The sequence below is a fragment of the Panthera tigris genome, chromosome B1 (genome assembly GCF_018350195.1).
Source record: "Panthera tigris isolate Pti1 chromosome B1, P.tigris_Pti1_mat1.1, whole genome shotgun sequence".
Classification (NCBI taxonomy): Eukaryota; Metazoa; Chordata; class Mammalia; order Carnivora; family Felidae; genus Panthera; species Panthera tigris.
Genome location: NC_056663.1, coordinates 15,098,370 through 15,124,668, shown reverse-complemented (window position 1 = coordinate 15,124,668; position 26,299 = coordinate 15,098,370). Strand labels below are relative to the sequence as shown.

At 40.8% G+C, this 26,299-nt stretch overlaps 1 protein-coding gene and 1 long non-coding RNA gene across 8 annotated transcripts in view; one reads left to right on the top strand and one right to left on the bottom strand.

Moving 5' to 3' along the window:
• The window catches only part of ENPP6 (ectonucleotide pyrophosphatase/phosphodiesterase 6), a 116,820-nt gene that overhangs the window by 63,296 nt on the left and 27,225 nt on the right, over positions 1 to 26,299 (top strand). For all 7 annotated transcript variants that reach the window (XR_006216487.1, XR_006216488.1, XM_015535920.2 and 4 more), the window contains exon 3: positions 21,522 to 21,633. Coding sequence is in view for 5 of the 7 variants with exons in the window: in XM_015535920.2 (XP_015391406.2) it covers positions 21,522 to 21,633 (112 nt within the window). In the remaining 2 variants the exon portion in view is untranslated. The remainder of the gene's footprint in view (positions 1 to 21,521; positions 21,634 to 26,299) is intronic.
• LOC122237837 lies at positions 24,838 to 25,955 on the bottom strand. The gene is made up of 2 exons (XR_006216489.1): positions 25,232 to 25,955; positions 24,838 to 25,042 (listed from the first exon to the last, which is right to left on the bottom strand). It is a non-coding gene; the product is annotated as an uncharacterized LOC122237837 (long non-coding RNA).

Sequence of the window (26,299 nt, the reverse complement as noted above, 5' to 3'; positions counted from 1 at the left end):
CATGAGGCTATTATAAAACACCAGTGCCCAGGCTGCCCTCTCACGGGTTCCAGCATAACTGGTTTGGGGTGAGGGCCCTGCATCAGTGTTCTTGCGAGTTACCCCCCACCCCATTGGTTCTGCTGTGCAGCTGGGTGAGAACTGCAGCCCAAACATACTTGGCCACTTGCCTGGTGCCTGTGACCCAATGTGTCGTCTCTGGCCCCTGTCACAGCCCAGAGGCTAGTTAAACTGTTGTGGGAATGCTCTTTCTCTGCCCCGGTCACTGCTGGGGAACCCCCCAGGGCCACTCTCCTCCGGCACGTTTGAAACCAAGGCACCTTAGCCTTCTCTGATGCCGACAAGGAAAAGAAACATGTGGGCCGGACACCTAAAGTGAAGTCGGCACGTCACACACATACTTTTATTTAACTGTCGGAACAATCGTGAGAAGTTACTCCTCTTATGCCCACTGTACAATGGAGGAGGGCTGGCTCAGTCAGTTGAGTGTCTGACTTCAGCTCAGGTCATGGTCTCGTAGTTCACGGGTTCTCATCGGGCTCTGTGCTGACAGCTCAGAGCCTGGAGCCTGCTTCGGATTCTGTCTCCTTCTCTCTGCCCCTGCCCCGCTTTCTCTCTCTCTCTCTCTCTCTCTCTCTCTCTCTCTCTCTCTCAAAAATAAGTAAGCATTAAAAAAATTAAAAATAAAATAAATAAAAAGGGATCTTCAGTTTGGACCCATTTTAATTCACCTGGAGGAAGCCCTCAGATCTAGGTCATTCTTAGCCCAAAATCAAGCTGCAAGGTCACATCAAGAATTCAAACATACATTTGCAGCAAACACCATGGAGTGAAACACAAGCCCTATTTTGAATCACTAAGAGAATTGTGGGACAGGTCGTCAGGTCAGTAAGGAACAGGAGGGGAGTGTTTTCAGGAAAGGGGTAGATAGAGGGGGCTGACCACTGGGTCATCAGAGAAAGGGCGGACAGAGCCCGACTGTTTGGTGCTTCAGGGCTGGAGGCAGAAACCAGGGACAGGGTTAGCCATACACAGGACCACGTGCAGAGAAAGAGGCTAACACTGGGCCATGTGGCCACTGGACTGGCCCCAGGCTGTTGGCCCAAGGATTGCCGAGAAGTGGTTTTGCAGAGCCCACACACACAGCACTCAGTCCTGGTCCCAGATGCTCCTAGGAGTGGCTCAGAACCACCTCAGAGGTTGGGGAGACCCATGTTCCTCCAGATACATGGGGAGAAAGGGTGGTTTGTAAGACTTGAAGATCACAGCTTGGATTTGGGGGTCGGAGGGATGAGAGGTCCTCGGATAGGTGCTAGAGTTCTAGCAAACTCGCGGACAGGGCTGAGCTGTGCAGTAAAGGGCTTGTCAGCATCTTGCATCCTAGGTAGGTCCAGTCTGCTGCGATCTAAATGCCAGGAAAGTGCCTGTTCAGAGGAGGAGACTTTGTTTGGGAATGCCATGTGCTGCAGAAGTCAGATGGCTTCCTTTGGGGGGATCGTGATGTCACTGTAGTCATGTAATCATTGCAATATTTAGATCATCTTGAAGCCTGTGTCCCAGACCCAGAGCTGATAGTTTATATGAGGGGGTCCCAGGGGTGTCGTTCCAGTAGTGGTCATTCATTCCTCACCTGATCCCACTTGGGAGGAGTGCAGTCCTTGACCCTGGGCCAGAGATTTTCCCCATCTAAAGCTAACTAACAGATGCAGAGATTAAAGCTCCACCTCTGGCTTCATTATGCCTTGCTGTGGTTTCACCACCGCCTTCCTAACACGCAGACTCAGCTTGGGTTAGGCATACATTCCTTCTCACCTTGGTTTCCCATTAGTCACTTTTTATGCCCAGTGAGTCATTTTCAGTTGAGTTTTTGGAATCTTCTCTAATGGATGAGTTGTTTCTCATCTCATTTGTCTCCTGGGCTTGCTCTCTACCCCTGCACACAAAACCAGCCCACCGTCCTCTCCCTACATCAGAAGAGAATGGCCACCAGAGGTCTCCTAGCTCTGTGGGCCAGGCCAACTCTGGGCACAGGGTCTCTGAGATCAAAGGCCATGCTTTCCCTAAGGACTTGTTCCCACAAGTTCCTGTGCCTCAGATGTATTTTCCTGGAAAAGGTTACATGTTTCTAAGAGAGTTAATTGGCTTAGCTGTTTTAATAAGCTCTCTTGAGACATGTATTCGACAGTTGTACACCTGCCTCCTATCACATAAAATGCAGCTCACAAGGGTTATTGTTACAGTATGTGTCAAAGTTGGCAAAAGGAGCTGCACTTAGAAGGCGAGACCCACGCTCTTGGAAGTTGGAGAAATGTGATTTTTTTTATGGGCTCAACTTGGTGGTCCTTGGAGAGAGTTGCCAGGAAGCAAGGATCATTCTGGAAAGCAGTGTGTGTTGTAGAAATGTACCACGGCCAGGAGAGATGATTACTAGCTGGCAGGGAGACCCTGGGACATTCACTTCTCCCATCTGAGACCCTTGTTTTCTTTGTAAAATTAAAGGGGTTTGATGTACGCCTGCCACGGACGGCTCTGAAAGCCCTGGGCTGTGCTAGGATGCCACATCCGGGGGACATCACTCACATTCTAGACATCGTGACTTGCATATTAATTTGACAACGTTTTGGGCCATGGCAGTCAAGTGTGATCGTGACAAAATAGGTATATTCAAATAAGTTGCTGTTGGATGGCAGTTAAGTGTTTTTAAAAAGAAATGCCTTTTTAAAGAAATCAAGCATGGGCTTAGTGGTGGCCCTCTTTGCCCTTTAAGTTCCCTTCAACTCTGTATTTTCTACTCAGGATGTTTTTATTAGGTTGTAGAAGGAGATTCTCACCCAGCCTGAGGTGGGAATATCCAGCAGGAAGGTGGAGTCTAGGCAGAGATAAGATGAAGTCCTAGAAAATGAACCCTAATTAAGGGCAATTCCTTTCAAAGGTCCCTGGGAACAGTGAGGAAACAAGATGGAGTAAAGCCAAAACATGCCCTCAGAGCATTTGTGAAACCAAAATCTTACTCCATAGCTCCCGGTTGATCTTTCAGACTGTGAGATCCAGGCCATTGCCTTTGTTTCCCTGCATCCCAATGCAGAGATCCAGAAATCCTGCTTTCCTCAGTCACGCTGAGGCGACCTGCAGTGACTTCGGTTGCCCAGATTCCATGCTCCCCCTGAAGCCATGGAAGTGGACTGGAGGAAGCAGACTCAGAGCTGGAGCAAAGTACCCACGTTCACAAATTGAGCACGTGATCGATCCGGAAAGGGCCCATAGACTCCTGATCAGAGAACCATCTCGTGGGATCCACACAGCACCCCCCACCACCAGTCTGCTGATTTCCATCCGATAAAGACTAACGAAAACAAAACAAAGTACCTACACTACTTCACCTAGGAATAATGAGCCTTGCTCTCCTGAAACCTACAAGCGTCACCAATTTCACGTTACATACACTGCATTGTGGCTGTCCTTTCTTGCTAGCGGTTTCCTTTGCCAGTCGTTTATTCATTCTGGGTTATGAGATTAGAAGTAGGGTGAATGTGTCTGCCTTTTGAGATCTCACCAAGAAGAGACCATTCTGGATGGAGAGGGCAGAAGGATTACACTTGTCCCTGTTTCTGTCCACCTGGGTGCTAGTTTAATCCCTTCTCAGGGGCACATGAAGGTACATAGCTTCTATCGAAATGTACTGTGTTTGCAGGACTTGGATTCAGGGTATCTCTGATGGGTTGAGCTATGATCCTTTCACCCCATCATTTGGCTCTCTCATTACCTGAACAGATAGCAAATTGTAATGCCCCATTTGCTCTGCTTATGACAGTTCTTCCTCTCCCTCTGCTCACAGAGCTTCAGTTGTGGGGCAACCCAAAAGAGAATAAATTATACAACCGTCAGTCATACTCCCCGCACCGCTTTATGCCCAGCTGCTTTCAGAACATTACAGTTTCCTTAGAGCAGAGCTACTGCTGCCTGGTTTCCTAGTTCAGGGTTCTTCACGTCAGGTTCCTAGGGGTTTACAAGGACAAGGTTGCTTTTAAGGAAATCAGTTCTAAGATCCTAAACTTCCAAGTGCATTGAAAATACTGGCTTGATGAAAAACATGCCCTTTCCATACTTTACCTAAGAAAGGAATATCCCTCAGCCATCCAGAACCTTACTAAGGTGCATTGCTCTGGCACATGAAAACCTCCAGGTACCAGATAAAGGGACAGTTCAAAATATGGGTGTCGGTGTTGAGAAAGTGAATACATCTAGTGATAAAACAATAAAACTTAAAAAAAATCAAGTATTTTCCTCTGCGTGCTTTAAAATTATTTAGGAAAAACTTAATTGAGTTGTCAGATGAGACGTTATTTCAAAATTCATGATGGTAGGTCACTATCATGGGTACAACAAACTATGTCTATTTCCATCTACTTATTTACGTGAACAACTCTCTTAGTACTTCGACTTAACAAATGAGAATAGAATGGATTCTGAACTTGTCTTATTCTAGAGATCAGTCATATTCATCCATGGATATATAAATTGATTTTTTAAAAGCATCCCTATTCCTTTCATTGTGAGGTGCATTTCTAATAAAATGGAACTTTTTATGTTTAAAAACTATTTATTGAAATTTGGTGTTTCACTTGGCACGATGACAGGCTGAGTTGCATTTGAAATAACTCTTATCTCCAGCAGTGATTAGAAAAGCCGCTGGACTGTGGGTGTATGTGTACGTGCATAATGTATCAGACACATATCAAGACCTAGAGAAGGAGGTATATCTGGCAATTGGTACCATGTCTCCTCTCTAGTGAAATACTGATCTCAAAAGCAGTTGAGAGGCTAGTAAACGGAACTGAGCTTTTGACAGATTCACAGGATGAGGGATGTGACAAAAATTGGAGTTCATAGCCCACCAAGGAGAAGAGACATAGTAAATGTCCCAGAACTTTAGTTGGACGATAAAAGGCAACAGTTCAGCAATAAGAATGAGCTAGACATGGGCAAGGGTGTAGACTTTTTGAGGACTGAAGCTTTCATAAAGACAGAGTTGAGGTTTGAATCATCTTTACCCACTGTGGATTGAAATGGTCTGCCCATAGCCTAGGTGGCCATCACAAGCAAAGCATTTACTCTCTAGAAGAAGATGACAACATATGGAGGGTCAAGTAAATTAATAATAGTAATAATAATAATGATAATAATAACAACATTTGGATTAAAAATCCATAGAGAATTAAAATATATGACAACAAAAAAACACAGAAGGCGGGAGAAATGTAAATTCAAAGTATTCAAATGTCTTTGTATTTTCTGGGAAGTTACAGAAGTACAAATTTGTATTAGACTTCAATAAATCAATATTCCCATTTTTTGGTCATATTTAGGGCCCTATGCCAGGAAGAGATTAATTAAAATGTATAAATAGTGGGGCACCTGAGTGGCTCAGTCAGTTAAGTGTCTGACTCTAGATTTTGACTCAGGTCATGATCTCATAGTTTGTGAGAAAAAGCCCCACATCAGGCTCTGCACTGACAGCAGAGTCTGCTTGGGATTCTCTCTCTCCCTCTCTCTGTGTTCTTCCCCCACTCACCCTCTCACTCTCAAAATAAATAAACAAATATATATATATATATATATATATATATATATATATATATAGCAAGCTAATAAAGGCAGAGAAATCAAACAACGATAATCCATACTTAGTCGAAAAGAAATCAAGAAAGGGGAGAAAAACTATCAAATGTATAGTGAATACATGACAGTTAGTTAGATGGCTGATTGAAACACAAAGATATCAGTAAATACATTACATGTAAAAGTTTACTTTTTTACTAATATTTTACAATTCCAATTACTCTGAGTTTTTCTGGTTACATAAAGTTCAAAAGCAGGTGAAACTAAGCCACAATGTTAGAATAGTGTTTACACTTGGGAGAATAAGGACAAGAAGGTGCCGGTGTGTGACAGTAATGTTCTGTCTCCTGGTCCGTGTGCTGGTTACACAGCTGCATTCGCTTCATAGGAATTCGTTGACCTGTATAATTATGATTTTTTTCATTTTTTGTCTATGTGAAACTTTAGATATTTACATTAAAAAAACTACCATCAGACAAGACAAAAACCAAAACTGATATATGCTGCTTATAACAGACCTACATTAAATGTAAGTTTGTGGAAGAGTTGAAAGTAATAGCATTTTTAAAAGATGAGTTTAAAAAACTAACCAAGAGAGAGCTGGTGCATCTATACTACTATGAGTCAACGTAGACTAAAAACCTAGACTATCTTTATTTTATTTTAATGTTCATTTATTTTTGAGAGAGAGAGAGAGAGTGTAAGCAGGGGAGGGGCAGAGAGAGGGAGACCCAGAATCCGAAGCAGGCTCCAGGCCTTAAGCTGTCCCCACAGAGCCTGATGCAAGACTGGAACTCATGAACCATGAGATCTTGACCTGAGCTAAAGCCGGATGCTTAACTGACTGAGCCACCCAGGCTCCTCTAGACTATTTTTTTTTATTTTTATTTTTTTAACGATTATTTATTTTTGAGACAGAGAGAGACAGAGCATGAATGGGGGAGGGGCAGAGAGAGAGGGAGACACAGAATCGGAAACAGGCTCCAGGCTCTGAGCTGTCAGCCCAGAGCCCGACGCGGGGCTGGAACTCACGGACCGTGAGATCATGACCTGAGCCGAAGTCGGACGCTTAACCGACCAAGCCACCCAGGCACCCCTAGACTATTTTTTAAATAAAGAACACGTCAGGGGACCCCTGGGTGGCTCAGTCAGTTAAGCGTCCGACTTCAGCTCAGGTCATGATCTCAGTTTGTGAGTTTGAGCCCTGCGTCGGGCTCTGTGCTGAGAACTCAGAGCCTGGAGCCTCCTTCGGGTTCTGTGTCTCCCTCTCTCTCTGCCCCTCCCTCACTCGTGCTCTGTCTCTCTGTCTCTCAAAAAATGGATAAACATTAAAAAAAAAAAACTAAAAAAAAAATAAAGGACACGTCATGTTGATATAAGGCTCAATCCACCAGGAAACTGTAACAGTTCTAAATTGTAATGCTACTAATTGTACAGTCTCAAAATAAATATAGCAAAAATTGACAGAACCAAAGGAGAATTGGTAAATTCATGATATTAAAAGATTTTAAGACCTCTTTTTCAGTAACTGATAAAATAAGAGAACAAAAAATTAGAAGGGTATAGAAAATTTATACAACAAATTGACATATTTACCTACTTGATATATTACCAGAACACTGCACCCGACAACTGATGAATACACATTATTCTCAAGTGCACATGGAACATTTGTAAAAAATGACCATATGTTAGTCATAAAGCATTTCTCAACAAATCGGAAAAGTGTGAAATCATACAGAATGTGTTCTCTAACTACAGTATAATTAAAGTATAGTCAATAACAGAAAGAAAATTTTAAATCTTCATATATTTGGAAAACAATCAGAGACTTCTAAATAATTCATGATTCGGAGAAGAAGGTACTGTGGAAATATATAGGAAATACCTTGAATGGAAGGTTAGTGAAAATACTGCATATAATGTAGCAGGATAAATGGAATGCAACTAAACTCATGCCTTAAAGGAAATTAATACTCGTATATGCATGTATTAGATAAAAATATTGCCTGAAAATCAGTAGTCTAAGTTTCCATCTCAAAGAAAATTAAATTCCATCACATGGAGAAAAAGAAATAAGAGCAGGAGTGAAGTAGAAACCAAACATACAAGAGAGAGAATTGATAAAGCCACATTTGTTCTTATAAGAAAAACCTAATAATACCCTCCAGTTCCATTATGCTAAGTGAAATTAGTCAGAGAAAGACAAAAATCGTATGACTTCACTCATATGAGGACTTTAAGAGGCAAAACAGATGAACATAAGGGAAGGGAAACAAAAACAGTATAAAAACAGGGATGGGGACAAAACAGAAGAGACTCATAAATATGAAGAAAAAACTGAGGGTTACTGGAGGGGTTGTGGGAGGGGGGATGGGCTAAATGGGTAAGGGGCACTAAGGAATCTACTCCTGAAATCATTGTTGCACTATATGCTAACTAATTGGGATGTAAATTAAAAAAATGTTTTTAATTAAATTAAAAACTAATAAAATGTATGAAATCTTGACAAGGCTTATCAAGAAATAAAAAGAGGAGACAAAATAACCAGTAATAAAATGGAAAAGGGGGCATCAACTTAGAACCTACAGACATTAAAAAGCCAGTAAAATAATGTTATGAAAAATGTTATGCCGATGTATTTGAAAATGTAAATGAAATAGACAGATTGCTGGAGAAAAATTACCAAAACTGACAAAAAGAAATTGAAAGTTGGAATACTTCTATATCTATTTTTAAGTTAAATCTTTAAAAACCTTCCTTAGCAGAATGCCCCAGTATTAGATGCTTCCACTAGTGAAGTTTTCAAACATGTAAGGGAAAAGTAACACCAATCTTACACAAACTCTTTCAGAGAATATATAATGATAAATCACATCCATAACAAAGTCAGCATAAGCTTGATACTAAAATGTGGCAAGGATATTAAAAGAAAGTCAAGGGGCGCCTGAGTGACTCAATTAGTTGAGTCTGACGCTTGATTTTGGCTCAGGTCATGAGTTAATGGTTCATGAGATCAGGCCCCATGACCAGCTCATGCTGACAACATGGAACCTGTTTAGGATTCTCTCTCCCCCCCCCCACCTCAAAATAAATAAACTTAAAAAAAATTTTTAAGTCAAATTACAGGATAACCTTTTTCAGGAACATAGATATAAAAATTCTAAACAAGAAATTTATACACTGAATCAATCAATACATAAATAGAATAATACATGTCAAGCAAATTGGGTTTATTACAGGAATAACAGATAGGTTTAATATTTTAAAATCTCTCAATGTTATTCACAGCAGCAGCAGAATAAAAGTAAAAAAACACATTTGATCATCTCAGTAGATAAATAAAAACTGTTTGATAAATATCAACAATTCATAAAAAATTCTTAGTAAACTGAACTGGAATTTATTAGAATAAACCTGGGAAACTAGTAAAATACCTCCTTAATCTGATCAAGACTATCTACCAAAAACCTTATAGCAAAGATCATAGTTGCTGGTAAATGAGTTCAGTAATGAGATAAGGATGCCTTCTACCATGACTTCTATTCAAAATTATATTTAGAGGCCCAATCCAGTTAGGAGATGTGGTGGGGAGGTCAGGGGTAAAAGTTTTAAAACAAAAAGAAAAAGAAATTGTAATTATTCACAGATGACTGCTGCTGCAAAAATCCAAAAGCACTCACTTTTAGAGTTAATGAGATAAGTCTTTTGATATAAGGTCAATATTTAAAAATTATTGTATTTATATATGTTAGGGAAAAAAAATTACAAAATGCCATTTAAAAGCCAATATCATTTCCAATAGAATCAAAAACACAAAAAATAAAGGAATGAATCTAACAAAAATGGCTTGAGAACTTTACATAGAAAATTATTTAGAAAAATATAAAAAGACCTTAAAAAGTGGAGGAATATGTTATGTAAATGAATTGGAAGCCTTAATATGATATCAGTTTTCCCAAAGTTGATCTATAGATTCAGTGTAGTTGCCATCAAAATTCTAACAGTTTGTGTGTATGCATTTGTGTGAATTGACAGGTCAATTCTGAAATTTATATGGAAATGCAGAATCAGGAATAGCAAAAACAATCTTAAGTCAGATGAACAATACTGGAGGATTTACTCTATTAAATATAGACATTTAAAACTATAAAAATGAACACAAAATGGTATTTACTTGAGTAGACAAATAGACTAAAGGCTAGATATTCTTGAAACAGCCCCACAAATATACAGTCAATACCTGATTTATGACAAGGGAGACACTTTAGAGAAGTAACAAAAAATGATCTTTTCAACAAATTTTGAAAGATCTATTGAATATGTACATATATATTCATATACATATATATCCAGACTCCTATCTAACACTATCCATTAAATTAATTCTAGGTAATTCCAGGTGGATTTTAGATCTAACTGTAAAATGTAAAACATAAAACTTCTAGAAGAAAACATAAGTGAATATCCTCATGGCCTTGGGTAAGAAAAGTATTCCTTAAACAGGAAAAAAATAGCATAACAGGGTATTCCAGTGGTCACTAAACGTAGGTAAAGTTACTCAACATCATTGTTTTTTAGAAAAATGCAAACTAAAACTGCAATGAGATAACTCTGCGTAACTGCCAAAATGGAAAATGGTTAATTAAAAAAACCTGACAAATCCAAGTGGTGACACGGATGGGGCAACCGGAAGTCTCATAATGAGCTGATGGGAGCCAACTAATAAAAGAGCTTTGAAAAACTCTTTGGCATTCATACCCCAAATCTAGCAATTCTACTCATACACGTATTCCAACAGAAATGCAGGCCTAAGTGCATCAAAGAACATGCACATGAATGTTTATAATTTTTTAAAACTGGATAGGGAGACAATAGAATTTTTGTGTCCTAATCTGTATATTAGAAGGACTGTATATATATAGTCCTGATCTGTAAATTGGAAGTTATCAGTAAAAAATTCATTGTTTGGTTTCCTGTTACAAAAAATAACATATTTATTTTAATAAACTTGGTTCAGTTCAGTAAACAATAATAATTTAATGTCAACCACAATCCTTCTGAATGAGTCAGGAATTGTCTGCTGTAAGTAATAGAAAATCTAGCTAACTGAACAATGGACACACACATGGGAATTCATTTGTATCATGTTACAAGAAATACTTTGTGTGGTTCATCTGCTTAACCTCATTTTAATTATTTATTTTAATGTTTATTTGTTTTGAGAGAGAGAGAGAGAGAGAGAATGCATGCAAGTGGGGGAGGGGCAGAGAGCTAGGGAAAGAGAATCCTAAGCAGGCTCTGCACTGTCAGCCCAGAACCCAACTTGGGGCTTGAACTCATGAACTATGAGATCATGACCCAAGCTGAAATCAAGAGTCAGATGCTTAACCGACTAAGCTACCGAGGCACCCCAACAACCTCATTTAAAAAACCCAGGATTGTTATATCCTTTGGCTACATTTTCGCATATTTACTTTTTAACGAAATACATGTTGCCTCATAGTTTCAAGATGGCTTCTGTGACTCAAGGATTGTGTCATCACAACCTGCATTCCAAACTGAAAAAGACAGAGGCAGTGCCAGCAAAGCACTTTATCTTTCATCTGGAAGCAAAGCTTCCCACCCTCAGCTCCTCAGCAGATCTCAGTTTTCTGAGATACTGGTCACATGACCATTCCTAGCCACAAAGGGCTCTGGGGAAATAAGAAGGCTTTCCTCCTTCTACCGTAAAGTGATGGAAAGCGAGAAAGGAGTTCAGAATGACTTCAATTAGCCCACAAAAGTCTACCAAACCAGCCACCAAATTTACCTTTTCTTATACTCAATTTATTTTCTTATTTTAATTTCCCACATTCATATTACATTCATTGCCTCTCTTTTTTTGGACACAAATACGCTTTAAATATTTTCAAAAATGAGATCATCCATTTACATACTATTTACTAGCCTTTCACCTAAAATATTATGCTAGTAAATACAAATGACATAATGATTTTAATGCCTGCATGGTACTTCATTATATGGATATACCATAATTTGACCACATCTCTACTTTCAAATATTTAAATTGCTTTATTTATTTATTTTTAATTTTTTTTTTTTACATTTATTTATTTTTGAGAGACAGAGACAGAACACGAGTGGGGGGAGGGACAGAGAGAGAGAGAAGGAGACACAGAATCTGAAGCAGGCTCCAGGCTCCGAGCTGTCAGCACAGACCCTGACGCGGGGCTCGAACTCACAAACTGTGAGATCATGACCTGAGCCGAAGTCAGACACTTAACCAACTGAGCCACCCAGGCGCCCCTAAATTGCTTTTTAACTTATATTATAAATAACAGCATAATATAGATGCTTATATATACAACTTTCTTAGAATATGTTCCAAGAAGTGGTTTGGTAGGCGAAGCATGCATACAATAAATATTGTGTGAATATTGCCTAACAAACTTCTTCTCAAAGGACAGGAGGGATTCAGGAATACTCAGGTACATGGCTCATATCTTGTGTTTTCCAAACACAAGTCTTGATCCATAGTGAACAGTAAAATCAATTTATGGATTGCTAATCAGTATTAAAAAAAAAAACCACCTAGAATAGAATAGAACAAGAAAGTATTAGTGTGCGTTGTTCATAGTTGGGTGAAACTTCTGTTTCTGCCGTGAGTCTGTTTTTTGTACTGTATCATGAAGAAATATGAGTATTTTGCCACAAGTTGCAAACAAAAAGTTTTAAAAATGTTCCCATAGATGAACCCTTCACGCATGCCTTCTGATTTGTAGTACTCCTTATTTATTTCTATTTCTTGTTAATTGCCTTGCTAAGAAGTTTTCTAACAGTAATAAATTGCAGCGGTGACGGCAACATTCCTGATCTGCTTCTGACCTAAATGAAAACGCATCCCATGAAGCTTTGAAATGTAGAATTTTCACTGTGGTTAATATCTAGCGTGAAGGTTCAGTGAAGGTTTCATTTCCTCTTTATGTCAAGTTACATAAGGCTTTTCTTTTTCATTCACAAGGAGTTGGATTTATTTTTAGTTAACTGTTATGATTAATTCCTAATTTCATTACCTCTGGTCAGATAATATGCATGGTGGCCTATAAAATTTCTGCTGTTTGGAAATTATTGAGATTTTCTTTGCGGACCAAAATACAGTCAGTTTTTCTGTTAGGTTTGATAATAATGAATATTCTACAACAAGAAAATAAAATTTTCATTGTCTGTTGAATCCAGCTTATTGATATTAACATTCAAATCTTCTATGTCTTTATATAGCTATATCTTAGATATCATTTATTCTTTCTTGAGCTGTCATTGAAATCTTCAACCAAGATTTCAATTTTGCACTTTATTTTCCCAAGACTAGTTACTGTGTGTGTGTTGTGTATATTAATGATATATAAACAATCATGCCCATTCTTTTTTATGTTTATTTATTTTTTATTGAGATATCATTGACATGTAAAATTTCGAGTTTCAGGTATACAACAGAATGATTTGATACATATATAGTGAAATGATTATCACAATCAGTCTAGCTAACATCCATCACCACACATAGTTACAAATTATATTTTTCTTATGGGAACTTTTATGATCTCCCCTCTTAACAAACATACATTCTTTTTTTTTTTTTTTAAGTTTGTTTATTTTGAGAGAGAGAGAGTGAGAGAGGTTGTACCTGTGAGCTGGGGAAGGGCACACAGAGAAAGGGAGATAACCGCTTGAGCCATCCAGGGGCCCCAAGCATACACATTCTTAACTGTTAATGAAGATTTGTAGCTATTTCAGGGTTTTGAGACCTACCTTTGGGGTGTTAATTTTTGGGTTGGGGGTTGGGTTTTGTTCACTCTTTTATATCTAACCTTTCTGTGCCATTTTATTTCAAGTGTAAATTTTTAAGTAGTTTATAGTTGGATTTTGTTTCTTGCTTCAATCTTCACAATCTTTCAGAGTTTAATCCATTCGGGGCACCTGGGTGGCTCAGTCAGTTAAACTTTCGACTTCAGCTCGGGTCATGATCTCATGGTTCGTGGGTTCGGGCCCCACATTGGGCTCTGCCCTGACAAGTTGGAGCCTGGAGCCTGCTTCAGATTCTGTGTCTCCCTCTCTCTCTGACCCTTCCCTGCTTGCACTCTCTCTCTCTCAAAAATAAATAAACATTACAAAAATTTTTTAAAAAGTGTTTATCCATTCACATTTATTTTGAAGCTAATATATTTGTTTTTCTCTTTTATTATGCTTTCTGTATTAGTGCTTCCTGGATATTTCCTTTTTTAAATCTTTTTCATGTTTCATCTATTTTGATATTAGATTATTTTTATATGCTTCTTTTTTATTCCTTTAGTGATTTGGAAGTTATGCACATACAACTTCCAACCTTTTTTTAAAATGTTTTATTTATTTTTGAGAGAGAGAGGAGAGAGAGAGGAGGGGCAGAGAGAGAGGGAAACACAGAATCCGAAGAAGGCTCCACGCTCTGAGCTGTCAGCACAGAGCCCAAAGTGGGGTTTGAACTCATAAACCACGATATTATGACCTGAGCCAAAGTTGGATGCTTCACAAACTGAGCCACCCAGGTGCCCCCAGCTTCCAAGCTTTATATTCCAATCTTTAGATCAGTGTCTAGAATGAAACATTATAAATTGCCCGTCCCTTCCTTCCAACAACAATGAAAATGCTTTGCCTTCCTTCCCTGGAACTCTCCCCCAATTTTTGTTGACATAATTTAGAACTTTAGATCCAGATTATTACATTAACTTAAAAAAATATGCACTTCCTTTTCCAATAAAATATTTTCATATAGCTACATTAGTAAATATTTATTACTTAGATTTAACTGTATTTTGCCATTTCATTGTTTACTGCTATTTATTTTAAAACCACATCTTCATTCTTGAAGAATTTCATTCTATTGAAATTTAAACTGTACGTGGTCCCTTCAAGCAGAAAGGGATCAAATGTGACTCAGGGTGTTATGTTAGCCTAAAATTTACAACATTATGAAGTATTAAGATATAAATGTTTATTTATTTATTTTGACTTATTTCTCAGCAAGCTTCAGTAAATCTTAATAATAAGGAAAGCATGGAACCACAAAAGATCCTGAATAGCCAAAGTAATTTTGAAGAAGAAGACCAAAGCAGGAGGCATCACAATCCCAGACTTTAGCCTCTAGTACAAAGCTGTAATCATCAAGACAGCATGGTGTTGGCACAAAAACAGACACATAGACCAATGGAATAGAACAGAGACTCCAGAATTGGACACACAAAAGTATGGCCAACTAATCTTTGACAAAGCAGGAAAGAATATCCAGTGGAAAAAGTCTCTTTAACAAATGGTGCTGGGAGAACTGGACAGCAACATGCAGAAGAGTGAAACTAGACCACTTTCTTATACCATTCACAAAAATAAACTCAAAATGGATAAAGGACCTGAGTGTGAGACAGGAAACCATCAAAACCCTAGAGGAGAAAGCAGGAAAAGACCTCAGTGACCTTAGCTGCAGCAATTTCTTACTTGATAAAATAAGTACTTTACTTAATAAAAATTCCCTTCCCAAAGGCAAGGGAATTAAAAGCCAAAATGAACTATTGGGACCTCATGAAGATAAAAACCTTCTGCACTGCAAAGGAAACAATCAACAAAACTAAAAGGCAACCAACGGAATGAGAAAAGATCTTTGTAAATGACATATCAGACAAAGGGCTAGTATCCAAAATCTATAAAGAACTCACCAAACTCCACACCCGAAAAACAAATAATCCAGTGAAGAAATGGGCAGAAAACATGAATAGACAGTTTTCTAAAGAAGACATCCAGATGGGCCGACAGGCACATGAAAAGATGCTCAACGTCGCTCCTCATCAGGGAAATAACAAATCAAAATCACACTGAAATACCACCACGCCAGTCAGAGTGGCTAAAATAAACAAAGCAGGAGACTATAGATGCTGGAGACGATGTGGAACCCTCTTGCACTGTTGGTGGGAATGCAAACTGGTGCTGCCGCTCTGGAAAACAGTGTGGAGGTTCCTCAAAAAATTAAAAATAGATCTACTCTATGACCCAGCAATAGCACTGCTAGGAATTGACCCAAGGGATACAGGGGTGCTGATGCATAGGGGCACTTGTACCCCAATGTTTATAGCAGCACTTTCACCAATAGCCAAATTATGGAAAGGGCCTAAATGTCCATCAACTGACGAATGGATAAAGAAATTGTGGTTTATATACACAATGGAGTACTACGTGGCAATGAGAAAGAATGAAATATGGCCCTTTGTAGCAACGTGGATGGAAATGGAGAGTGTTATGCTAAGTGAAATAAGTCATACAGAGAATGACTTATGTTTTCACTCTTATGTGGACCCCGAGAAACTTAACAGAAGACCATGGGGGAGGGGAAGGAAAAAAAAAGGTTAGAGAGGGAGGGAGCCAAAACATAAGAGACTCTTAAAAACTGAGAGTGTACTGAGGGTTGATGGGGGGTGGGAGGGAGGGGAGGGTGAGTGATGGGTATTGAGGAGGGCACCTGTTGGGATGAGCACTGGGTGTTGTATGGAAACCAATTTGACAATAAATTTCTTATTTAAAAAAATAAATAAATAAATAAATAAATTTTAAAAAACAATAAGGAAAGCATAATTTCTGTCCTTGTATGTGTGAAATTGCCAGATACCATTTTAAACTAATACCTAAAGCTTCAGAGTCATATAAAACTAGATTCAAATGTTAGCTCTCTCTCACACTTGCCCTGTGCCAGCGGGCAACTCTCTTTACTTTTCTGACTCAGTTCCTTGTGTGTAAACTGGAGGCCCTATCAGCTTACAGGGTTCGTAAGGTTTACACCAACTAAAGTACGTTAACACTGGTACATAGCAGCCAGTCCATAATAGATTTTTATTATTATTAATCTTTGTCCAATACCATCTTTATTCAGCACTGTTCACATCTCAATATAATATTATGCACAATAAAGTTACTCCATTAAGATGTATCATTACTTTAATTTTTTAGATGTAACTTACATACAATAAAATAGGCAGATCATAAAACTACAGTTTGGTGCACTTTCAAACTTGCGTGCCTGTGTAACGACCACCCAAATCAAGATAAAAAAAATGTTTCCAGGGGCGCCTGGGTGGCTCAGTCGGTTGAGCATCCGGCTTCAGCTCAGGTCATGATCTCACGGTCTGTGAGTTCGAGCCCCGCATCGGGCTCCGTGCTGACAGCTCAGAGCCTGGAGCCTGTTTCGGATTCTCTGTCTCCCTCTCTCTCTGACCCTCCCCCATTCATGCTCTGTCTCTCTCTGTCTCAAAAATAAATAAACGTTAAAAAAATTAAAAAAAAAAAAAATGTTTCCATAGTCATTCCTCCTTCTAGCCAACCACTCCCCATCCCCAGAAGCAAATGTTTCCTGATTTGTATTGTCATAGATTTGTTTTGTCTGTTCTCAGGCTTCATGTAAGTGGAATCACACCATACATACTCTTTCGTGTCTGCCTTCTTTCATTCATTGTAAGATTTTTGAGTTACACTCCCTGTGTGGCATGTATCAGTGGTGTATTGCTTTTCACTGTTGAGTAGTATTTCGTAGCAGAAATATATCAAAAAGTGTTTTCCATTCTCCTGTTATGTATATTTGGGTTATTTCCAGTTTGGAGTTATTATAACTAATGCTACTATGAACATTTTCATACAATTTTTTTAATATTTATTTTTGAGAGAGAGAGAGAGAGAGAGAGAGAGGGTGGGGTAGGGACAAGAGAGAGAGGGGAACAGCGGATTCAAAGTGGTCTCTGTGCTGACAGCAGACAGCCCAATGTGGGGCTCAAACTCACTAATGGTGAGATCATGACCTAAACCAAAGTTGGATGCTTAACCGACTGAGCCACCAGGCGCCCCTGTACAAGTCGTTTTGTGGACATATGTTTTCATTCCTCTTATGTAAATTCCTAGGGGGCGAAATTGCTGGTTCATTGGGTAATGTATATTTGACTTTATAGGAAACTGGTGAACAAGTGTATAAAGTGGCTGTATCATTTTACTCTCCCGGCAGAAAATTATAAAACTTCCAGTTGCTCATCTCCAGTTGATATTTTATAAACATTTATTTTGATGTATAACTGTATCAGCTGCTTATACTTATTGTTGCATGGTATAAATTTTTTCCAGCCCTTTCTTTTTAACCAGTGTATTTATATTTAAATTTTTTTTTCTCTTACAGATTGTATATATTTGGGTCTTAATTTTTAATCCAGTCGGACCATCTCTGCCTTTTAAACAAAGTGTTTAATTCAATTACATTTGATGTGATTATTGATACGGTTGGGTTTAAGCCTACCATGTTTGCATTATTTTTAATTTGTCTTAACTGTTTTTATTTCTGTTGTTCATTTCCTGTATTCTTTTCCATTAATTGAATACTTATAGAATTTTATTGTATTTTCTCAATTGATTCCAGATTTTATTGTTTTTTTTTTCTAATGGTTCCTCTACCAACATGCATCCTTAACTTATTCATGTTCTACCTTGAAATACTATTGTGTTACTTCACAATGAAAATAGAGTTGTTTTTTTTTAAATTTTTTTTAATGTTTATTTATTTTTGAGACAGAGAGAGAGATAGAGTATGAACGGGGGAGGGTCAGAGAGAGAGGGAGACACAGAATCTGAAACAGGCTCCAGGCTCTGAGCTGTCAGCACAGAGCCCGACTCGAGGCTCGAACTCACTGGCCGCGAGATCATGACCTGAGCCGAAGTCGGACACTCAACCGACTGAGCCACTCAGGCGCCCCGAAAATAGAGTTTTTAAATTTTATAATGCCATTGGTCCACTTATACACTCTTTGTATTCTTATTGTCATCTATTTTACTTAAACATATATTGTAAACCCCGTAATATATTGTTTTTAATTTTGCTTTATATAGTCAATAATCTCTTAAAGAAATTTCTTTTATGTTTACCCTTTCTGGCCAACATTTGTGACATCTATAGATCTGGTTCTGTTGAATATTTTTCTCTTAATTAGGACACACATTTTACTGCTTCTTAGTACATCTCATGCTTGTTTTATTATATGCCAAGCATTGTGTGAGAAAGAACAATAGCAAATGATATTTTCCCTGAAAAAGTTCGTGCCTCTTCCTATGTCAGGCCTTTAGAGTGGAGGCTAAGTCATTCTAATCTGTAGTTGAGCTGGATCTGGGCGTTTTTGAAGCTTTAGATTTAATTTGCCACTAGTTACAAGTGTCACGAGGGAAGATAAGGATTATCTCTTTAGCAGGCTTTGGAATTTGTCCAGTGTATAGCTCTCTGTTCTTTACATAGAAAGTTTATGTTGCCTACTTTTTTTTTTTAACATTTAAATGTTTCTTTATTTCTGAGAGAGCGAGCACAAGCAGGGGAGGAGCAAAGAGAGAAAGAGAACATAAGTGGGGGAGGGGCAGAGAAGGAGACAGAATCGGAAGCAGGCTCCAGGCTCTGAGCCATCAGCAAAGAGCCCCACGCGGGGCTCAAACACAGGAACTATGAGATCATGACCTGAGCCGAAGTCGGGCACTTAACCGACTGAGCCACCCAGTGTCCCAATGCTGCCTACTTTTTGAATCACTGAGTTCTTTTTCTCTCCAGCATTGTCCTCAGCTTTCTGCAGCTTGGAGCTCTCTCCACCCGGATGTTCTGTCTTTAGCCTTTGATGAGCTGTTCTTTGCACTTGATGAAGGGTTTGTGTACTTGGAGGGAGTTTCTCTCAGGTCTCCTGTCCTACCCTTGGCCTTTGGTAGATGCTGCTATGGTTCTGGACTAAGTTAAAATTCATTGTAATTTTTAAGAATAAAAAATAAAAATAAAAAACAGACCTACTTTTCCATATATTCTATCTTTACTATAGAATTCTACATGTAACTAATCAATAAAAAGTTGTCTGTATCCTCCTTTAACTTAAAGCAAGTGTCAGTTTCTCAGGTGAACTATAATACTACACCAATGTCGAGTCTAGATTCATTTTAATCCAATAAAATGATTGATAATATTAACAAACATAATTCTTATTGATTATACAAAAATGCTTATTGTTTAATATTAATGTGTGAACACAAAAACGTGTGCAGTTTTTTATCTGCCAAAACCATGATCAAAATTCCATTACTTGCAAACTCATAACACCCATGTATTAGATGTGCCAGAAGCAGGTACCTGACCACACTGTATAAGGCTGTTACAGCTTTGAAGGGTAGGTGGTGTCTAATTTGCTTCTGAGTGCTGACACTGAGCACATAGCAGGTACAAACAATGGCCCTCGCACATTGTTGAATAAACAGCTTTGAGAGAACAATAGACACTAACAAATAGCCTTCAACAGATGAAACACAGATATCTGAAGGGCTATGACCAGTTAAGATCCCACTGGCTTTTCTTTCTTGAACTTTTTTCAAGAACCCGTGGACAGGATTTACTCTTGTAAATCCAGGAGTTAGCTTATTCACCTTACTCAACAATGAAGGGGAGCTGTAACCAACCATCAGATATACCCAGGAGTGGGGTTATTGCCTGACAGAGACAGTCCTTTCCCCAACACTCCCAACTTGTCCCACTTTTACTTACCTCTACCTTGAAAATCATTTTCCCTGGGCTACAAGAATGTTCACCATCTTGTCTCTGGACACCCCTTGTCTGGAACTTTCTTTTGCATACAGGTCTCCACGCATACCTTACTGTTATTCATCTCTGAACTTTTGCCTCTGCTACTCTCTTTGCTTGGGATGTCCCTTTCTTCCCTACCTCCATCCCCGGACACACTGGCCAAATGGGACCGAGCCCAACCTGGAGATTCAAGGAAGGCTTCCAGGAAGAAATAATCCCTGAAGTAAATGCCCTGCACCAGCAAGTGTATGTCATTTTAGACTTCACAAATTACGCTGTTTTCCTGTATGCCTCCTCCCGCTAGACTCTGGGATGCTCCAGGATGGAGACGCTGACTGACCCATTTTTGTTTCTGCTATGTGTTTCTGAACCAGAAACACAAACGAGAGCACATGTGCGCTCTGTGTTTCTGACCAGTTCAGAGTAGGTACCCAATAGTACTCAACTAAAACTGAGGCTGGCTCATCCCTCTCCTGCCCTGTATTTTGATAATAAGGTTCATGTCTCTCTCTCAGAGCAGCTACTTCTATTTGTCCCAGGGACCGGGGCAATGAAGCTAAGGCCATCGCAGCTTCCAACGTCTGAATGCCCTTAATCCTTTTACTTCATTTTGGAAGAGGCAAGGTCATGTCTCAGAATCCTTGCTTTGACCTACTGATTTTTAGGCCTTGCTAATTTAGTGCAGTATCTATCTCTAAGTCCAGTTGGACTAGTGAAGTATTTATTTTATTATTCCTGGAATAATCAGATACTACCTACAACTTGACTCTAGAATGGACAAAGACACGCTAGAAGGCTTAGTAGTTATGAAAAACCTATAGAAAATTTTAATTAAGACCTTTCTGTGTACTAATTAACTTTTTGTTTCAAGTCGGGAAAGACAAACATTAATGAAATTTTACTAGTCCTTGTCATGGGACACGAGTGTTGGGAATGCATTTTGAGACCCTCTGCTCCAGTTAAACAAAATTTAACTATAATTTTATAATTTTATTTATATATATATTTATTTATATATTTATTTATATATATATATATATATGTGTGTGTGTGTGTGTGTGTGTGTGTGTGTATATATATATATATATATATACATATACACCAACTGTCAACAATAGTTTCTTCTATTTCATGAAAATGAACAAAATTTATATTTTGACTAATGGTGTTTGCTTCCTGAAATAGGCTCATAACCCTACATTAATTATTGAAGAAGGTAACCATTTGCCATCTTTTTCCTTCTTAGGCTGTGAGGTTGAGATTCTTGGTGTCAGACCTACTTACTGCCTAGAATATAAAAATGTCCCAACGGATATCAATTTTGCCAATGCAGTGAGCGATGCTCTTGACTCCTTCAAGTAAGTGTCCCAAAGTCTTAGTCATACCATTGTTCTTCATGGTTTTCAGGACTGGTAATGAATGCTAAAGTGAATTAAGAAGGTTTGGCATGGGTGGAATAATGTCTTAGAAACGTGGTGAGCCTCTTGCATGGTGAGTGTTAATTACTACCAGAGAATAATTGTGAGTGAGTCATTTCAGGTAGGGGCACTCCATGTAAATGTTGAATTGGGAGCAAGAAAGTCCCCGAGGGTTTGGGACTTTCTTTTTTATGTTGATGGACAAGAGAGAAGCAAAATGAATGTCAACATCTCTCTAATTAAGATTTAAGGGACTACTTGTATTTCAGAAAATATCAATAATTATTTGGCCAAAAGGAAGGATCTGTGGTGGGATAAATTTGGAAAAATTGCCTACTCTACCCTCTTCTTGGTAATGTATGAAACACATTAGCATATTAGCACATAGAACCTTTTCTTCCGCTCCCACATGGAACAATGACACAGAACTTTAAAAGTGTAGAAATAAGTAATGTTGTCCTGAATAGCACATAAGAGTCCGTCAGAGAAAGGGCAGGCACCGTCAGAGAAGGGGCACCTGGGTGGCTCAATGGGTTAAGCATCCTACTCTTGATTTCAGCTCAGGTCATGATCTCATGATTCGTGAGTTTGAGCCCTGCATTGAACTCTGCGCTGACAGCACGGAGCCTGCTTGGGATTCTCTCTCTCCCTTTCTCTGCCCCTCCCCTGCTCAGGCGCTCTCTTTCTCTCTCTCTCTCTCTCTCTCTCTCTCTCTCTCTCTCTCTCTCTCTCTCTCTCAAAAATAAATAAATAAACTTAAAAAAAAGAAAAGAAACTGATCAACAGGAAAGGTCAGGAGAAAGCTTCAAGTCAGTCTCAGAAGCTACTAGAAGTGAAAGTCAACTTCACTTCTACTTGAAAATCAGCAACCAAGGGGGTCTACTTGAGAAATCAGCAACCAAGAGGCTAAAGATGCTGGGGGCTCTTGGACTTCTAGGGTTGGATTTGAGATCCCCTTGGCTGTTGAATGAGTCTCCTGGGTGGGATCAAGGCAGAGGGCCCGTAGTAATCAGCGTGGAGACCAGGGAGGGACGTTTATTCTCCCAGGAGGAAGAGCCAGGTTCCAAGCTTGCAGACCCCGCGAGCCAGCATATCCTAGGTGCTGTGTACAGCTCACTGGCACTAACTCCATGAATTGGCCCAGAGCTGAGATTGCCCAGGTGTAGAGTTGACCGATCAGGAATCCCATTCTTGCCATCACCACCTAACCATGGCAGAGAGGAGCAGTCACCCCCACGGAACTACACGGGGAGAAAACAACACCCCTGCCTTCGTTGCTTCTTCGAATAATTCCACGTCCGTGAAACCCGTCAAGACGGTCTTTTGAGGCACAGGAAGTTCCAAGCTCTGACAGGTTGGAGAGGAAATCGGTTTGAAATGCTTTAAAACTGAGATGTAACAAGTTTAAAAGTTTAGATTTTTTTTCTGGAGGGAAGAGGGAAAGGGCAGGGTCTGGGAACTTTAAATAAATATTATGAAATGTTAAATAAATATTCTTCAACATATGGCTTATAAATCATATGTGTTATATGATTCTGCCTCCTACCTACTCTGCTTTCTTTCCCTTGCCCACAAGGGCTGGAAACCACACACATGATGAACTGGAATATCGAGTTGCAACCCAGTTTGTGCAAAGCCGAACAGCACCACCCGCCCAGCGGCTGAGCGGAGCTAGAACTCTGGAACAGCTCTGTGTCTATACCGTGCTATTTCCAACACATCCGAAATGCTAGCCACGCCCCACCCACCCCTCACAGCCTGTTGCTGTGCTGAATGTGAACATGCGAAGACCTCCAAATAACCCAACACTCTATACGGGAGCGTAATCTTTTACACATTCGTTTTGCTTTGACAGCTGAATGGTCCCAACTGCATACAACCCAGTGACTCACAGGTAGAGAGTCGCACAGTCACGAGAGACTCAGATTAGCCCCGGCCTGCAAGCTGGCCCCTCAAGCAAAGTGTCTTGTCCCGAGGCACACCAGAATGCAGGACGAGTCGGTCCTGCACTCTGTTTCCCAGAGAAGTTTCTGTTCCTATTTCTCTGTTTCTAGAGAAGTTTTTCTTTTCTTCTTTTCAGGCAACATGACAAAGCCATGGAATGCTGGGGAGTAACATCATTACCTTAGAGCACAGCATTTAGAGAGGGGAAAGATGGGGGTGGGGAGGTTGTGTGTGTGTGTGTGTGTGTGTGTGTGTGTGTGTGTATGTGTGTTTAGCAAAGGCACTGGGCTCCCCTAGAGACAAGAGGCTGCAAAGAACTGGAGTCTAGGAAAGTGGCCCCAGGCTCAGCCTCTACCTGGTGTGACCTGCTGCTACCACATTGCTCATCTTGGCACCACTCACACCGTAGTCCGCGTAAATGGCCTTGAGCTGCAGGGGGTGGCATTCGCATAGTCTATAATGTGAAGGGTGCTTCTGGAGTTGGGCAGTGGAGGCCCGGGCAGGATGGACTCAGGCCAGTGCGGTTTTCTTGTGGGTTCTTCACACTGCCAAAGTTAACAGGGCCACCAGAAACCCTCCTGGGAATAGTGGTTGGAAAGGTGGAGATCCACAACTTCTAAAACTAGTCAGGGCTTGAAATGAGAGGGGGCGGGAAGAGAAGAAAAATAATATTCCAGACGTTGCTTATTGCCTGTGGAAGGCAGTGAGATGATTTAGGCTCTCTCGCAAAGAAAAAGAAGGTGCCTCCTTCAGCCAACCTGTGCGTTTTGAGAATGTGTCTCGTTACTTTCTTACAAAGTAGACTAAAGGAGTGACATTTGTGGACCAGTAGTTGTCCAGCCTGGAACAGTCTGGAACAGTTAAGACCATCTTGCGTGTAGCAGCTTATTCATAGAAGAGTGTGACTCAAAGGAATTATGAATTTCTCATGGTATGTGTGTTTAGGCAAAGATGTATTATTATTTACCTTTCCATCAGCCCCCAGAGAAGGAGTAGGTTTAGGCTCCCTAGCTCACCTCTTGGTTTCTGCTCAGTTCTATCTCAAATTCCTAGCTATAATTGGAAGAGTACTTAGAGTTCTCACACGTAAGTGTGCAAACACAGGCACACACGTTTCTCCTGATCAGCACTGCTGGTAGAGTGCCTTCGTCTTCTCTGCTGTTTAGTCTGAGAAGCAGAAAGAAAGGGATACAAGATAGATAGGCGTTCACAGAAGGCGGTTAATTAAGATGGACCCAGGGACAGCATTTCAGCAAAGGGTCCCGCTCAGCCAAGAAGCAGCATGTTTCTGTAGGAAGGGCTAATCCAACTTCCGTGCTTGACCTGGGCGTTGCCATCCAGTGCTCATGAGGCTCTAGGGATCCAAGTCGTATCCGTGGGAGACGCCACCTTAGCACCTGGAGAACTTCCAGTGTGGAGGAAAAGAGAAGAAGAGGATTATTTGTCCTCAACAGCCAACTGCTAGCACTGTGTCAAAGGGCTCATTGCCATCGGCCCATTTTGCCACCTCTACTGTGTTACGTAGATGTCGTTCTCCCCCCGCCCCCCCCCCCCCCCTTAAGAGGAGGCCAGTGACTCTCCCAGAGTTACGCACCTCGCCCCGGGGTCGCACACAGCTAGCAGGTGGTGGAGCCCGAGCCCAGTTCTTGATGAGAAGTGCCTGAACGCTTCGGAGTCGACTTCACAGCTGTCCTCCTGGTCTACACCCTTACCTGCAAGGTGCGCTGAAACCGCATCAGATGGAGAGGATGTAGGGGGTGGTCCCCTTGCAAGCCACCCCTGCGTGACTGCGCCGGGCCTGGGGCTCGCGAAGGCCTGAGGCGGGGTGGCGGCCTCGGCCTTCTGTTCGCCATGTGACACGTTCAGCAGCACGCAGCCCCCATCACGAGGGACTTCTGCACCACGCACCGCACCTGGGGCCTGCGAGGCCGCACCCCTGCCCCGCAGCCACCACAGGAAGCGGTTTGTGACCGCATCACTGAATCCATGGCGGAAGCTCTCATGGCGGCACAGGCACGCTCCCGCGGACAGAAAAGAGGGGCGTGAAGAGCTCGTCCAGGGGGCAGGGGGCAGGGCAGCACCGTGTGAGCCCTGGCAGCCGGAGGCGGCCTTGACGGCTCCCGGGCTGGTCCCGGCAGACTGCCTGATGCGGCCTCTCCGAAGGGCTGGTCAAGCGACAACCGGGCCGTGGGAGCGGTGCACGCGGCTGCCGCCCGTTGTCAAGCTCCAGGCTGTGCAAGACAGCTCCAAGGGAATCCTTTGGGGATCCCGGGACCTCAGTGCCTGCTGGTGCCTAGAAAGGAGCGGACGGATGACCAGATGTTCTTTCCGCAGGCCACCAGGCGGCTGGTCCACATGTCCCGGCCTTCGGCCCTCCTCCTCGTGGACTCTGAGGGAAGGGGCTCAGCACACAGGGAAAAGCCATCCGGGGGCATCTGGAAGGAAGAGAGGCATTTCTCGCCCTTTGGCCAGGCGTCAAGCACTTTACAAACCTCAGCTCATTTAAAACTCGGTGCAGCCCTTTGTGGAGGTTTTTCACATGGCAAACTGAAGCTTGCAGATGCTTTTGCTTTTCTTCTGAGACCTCCAGGTTAGCGAGGTTCACATCTTTGAACCCAGATTTGTCTAATTCCAATTCCCTATCAAAGTATAATTTTCAAAC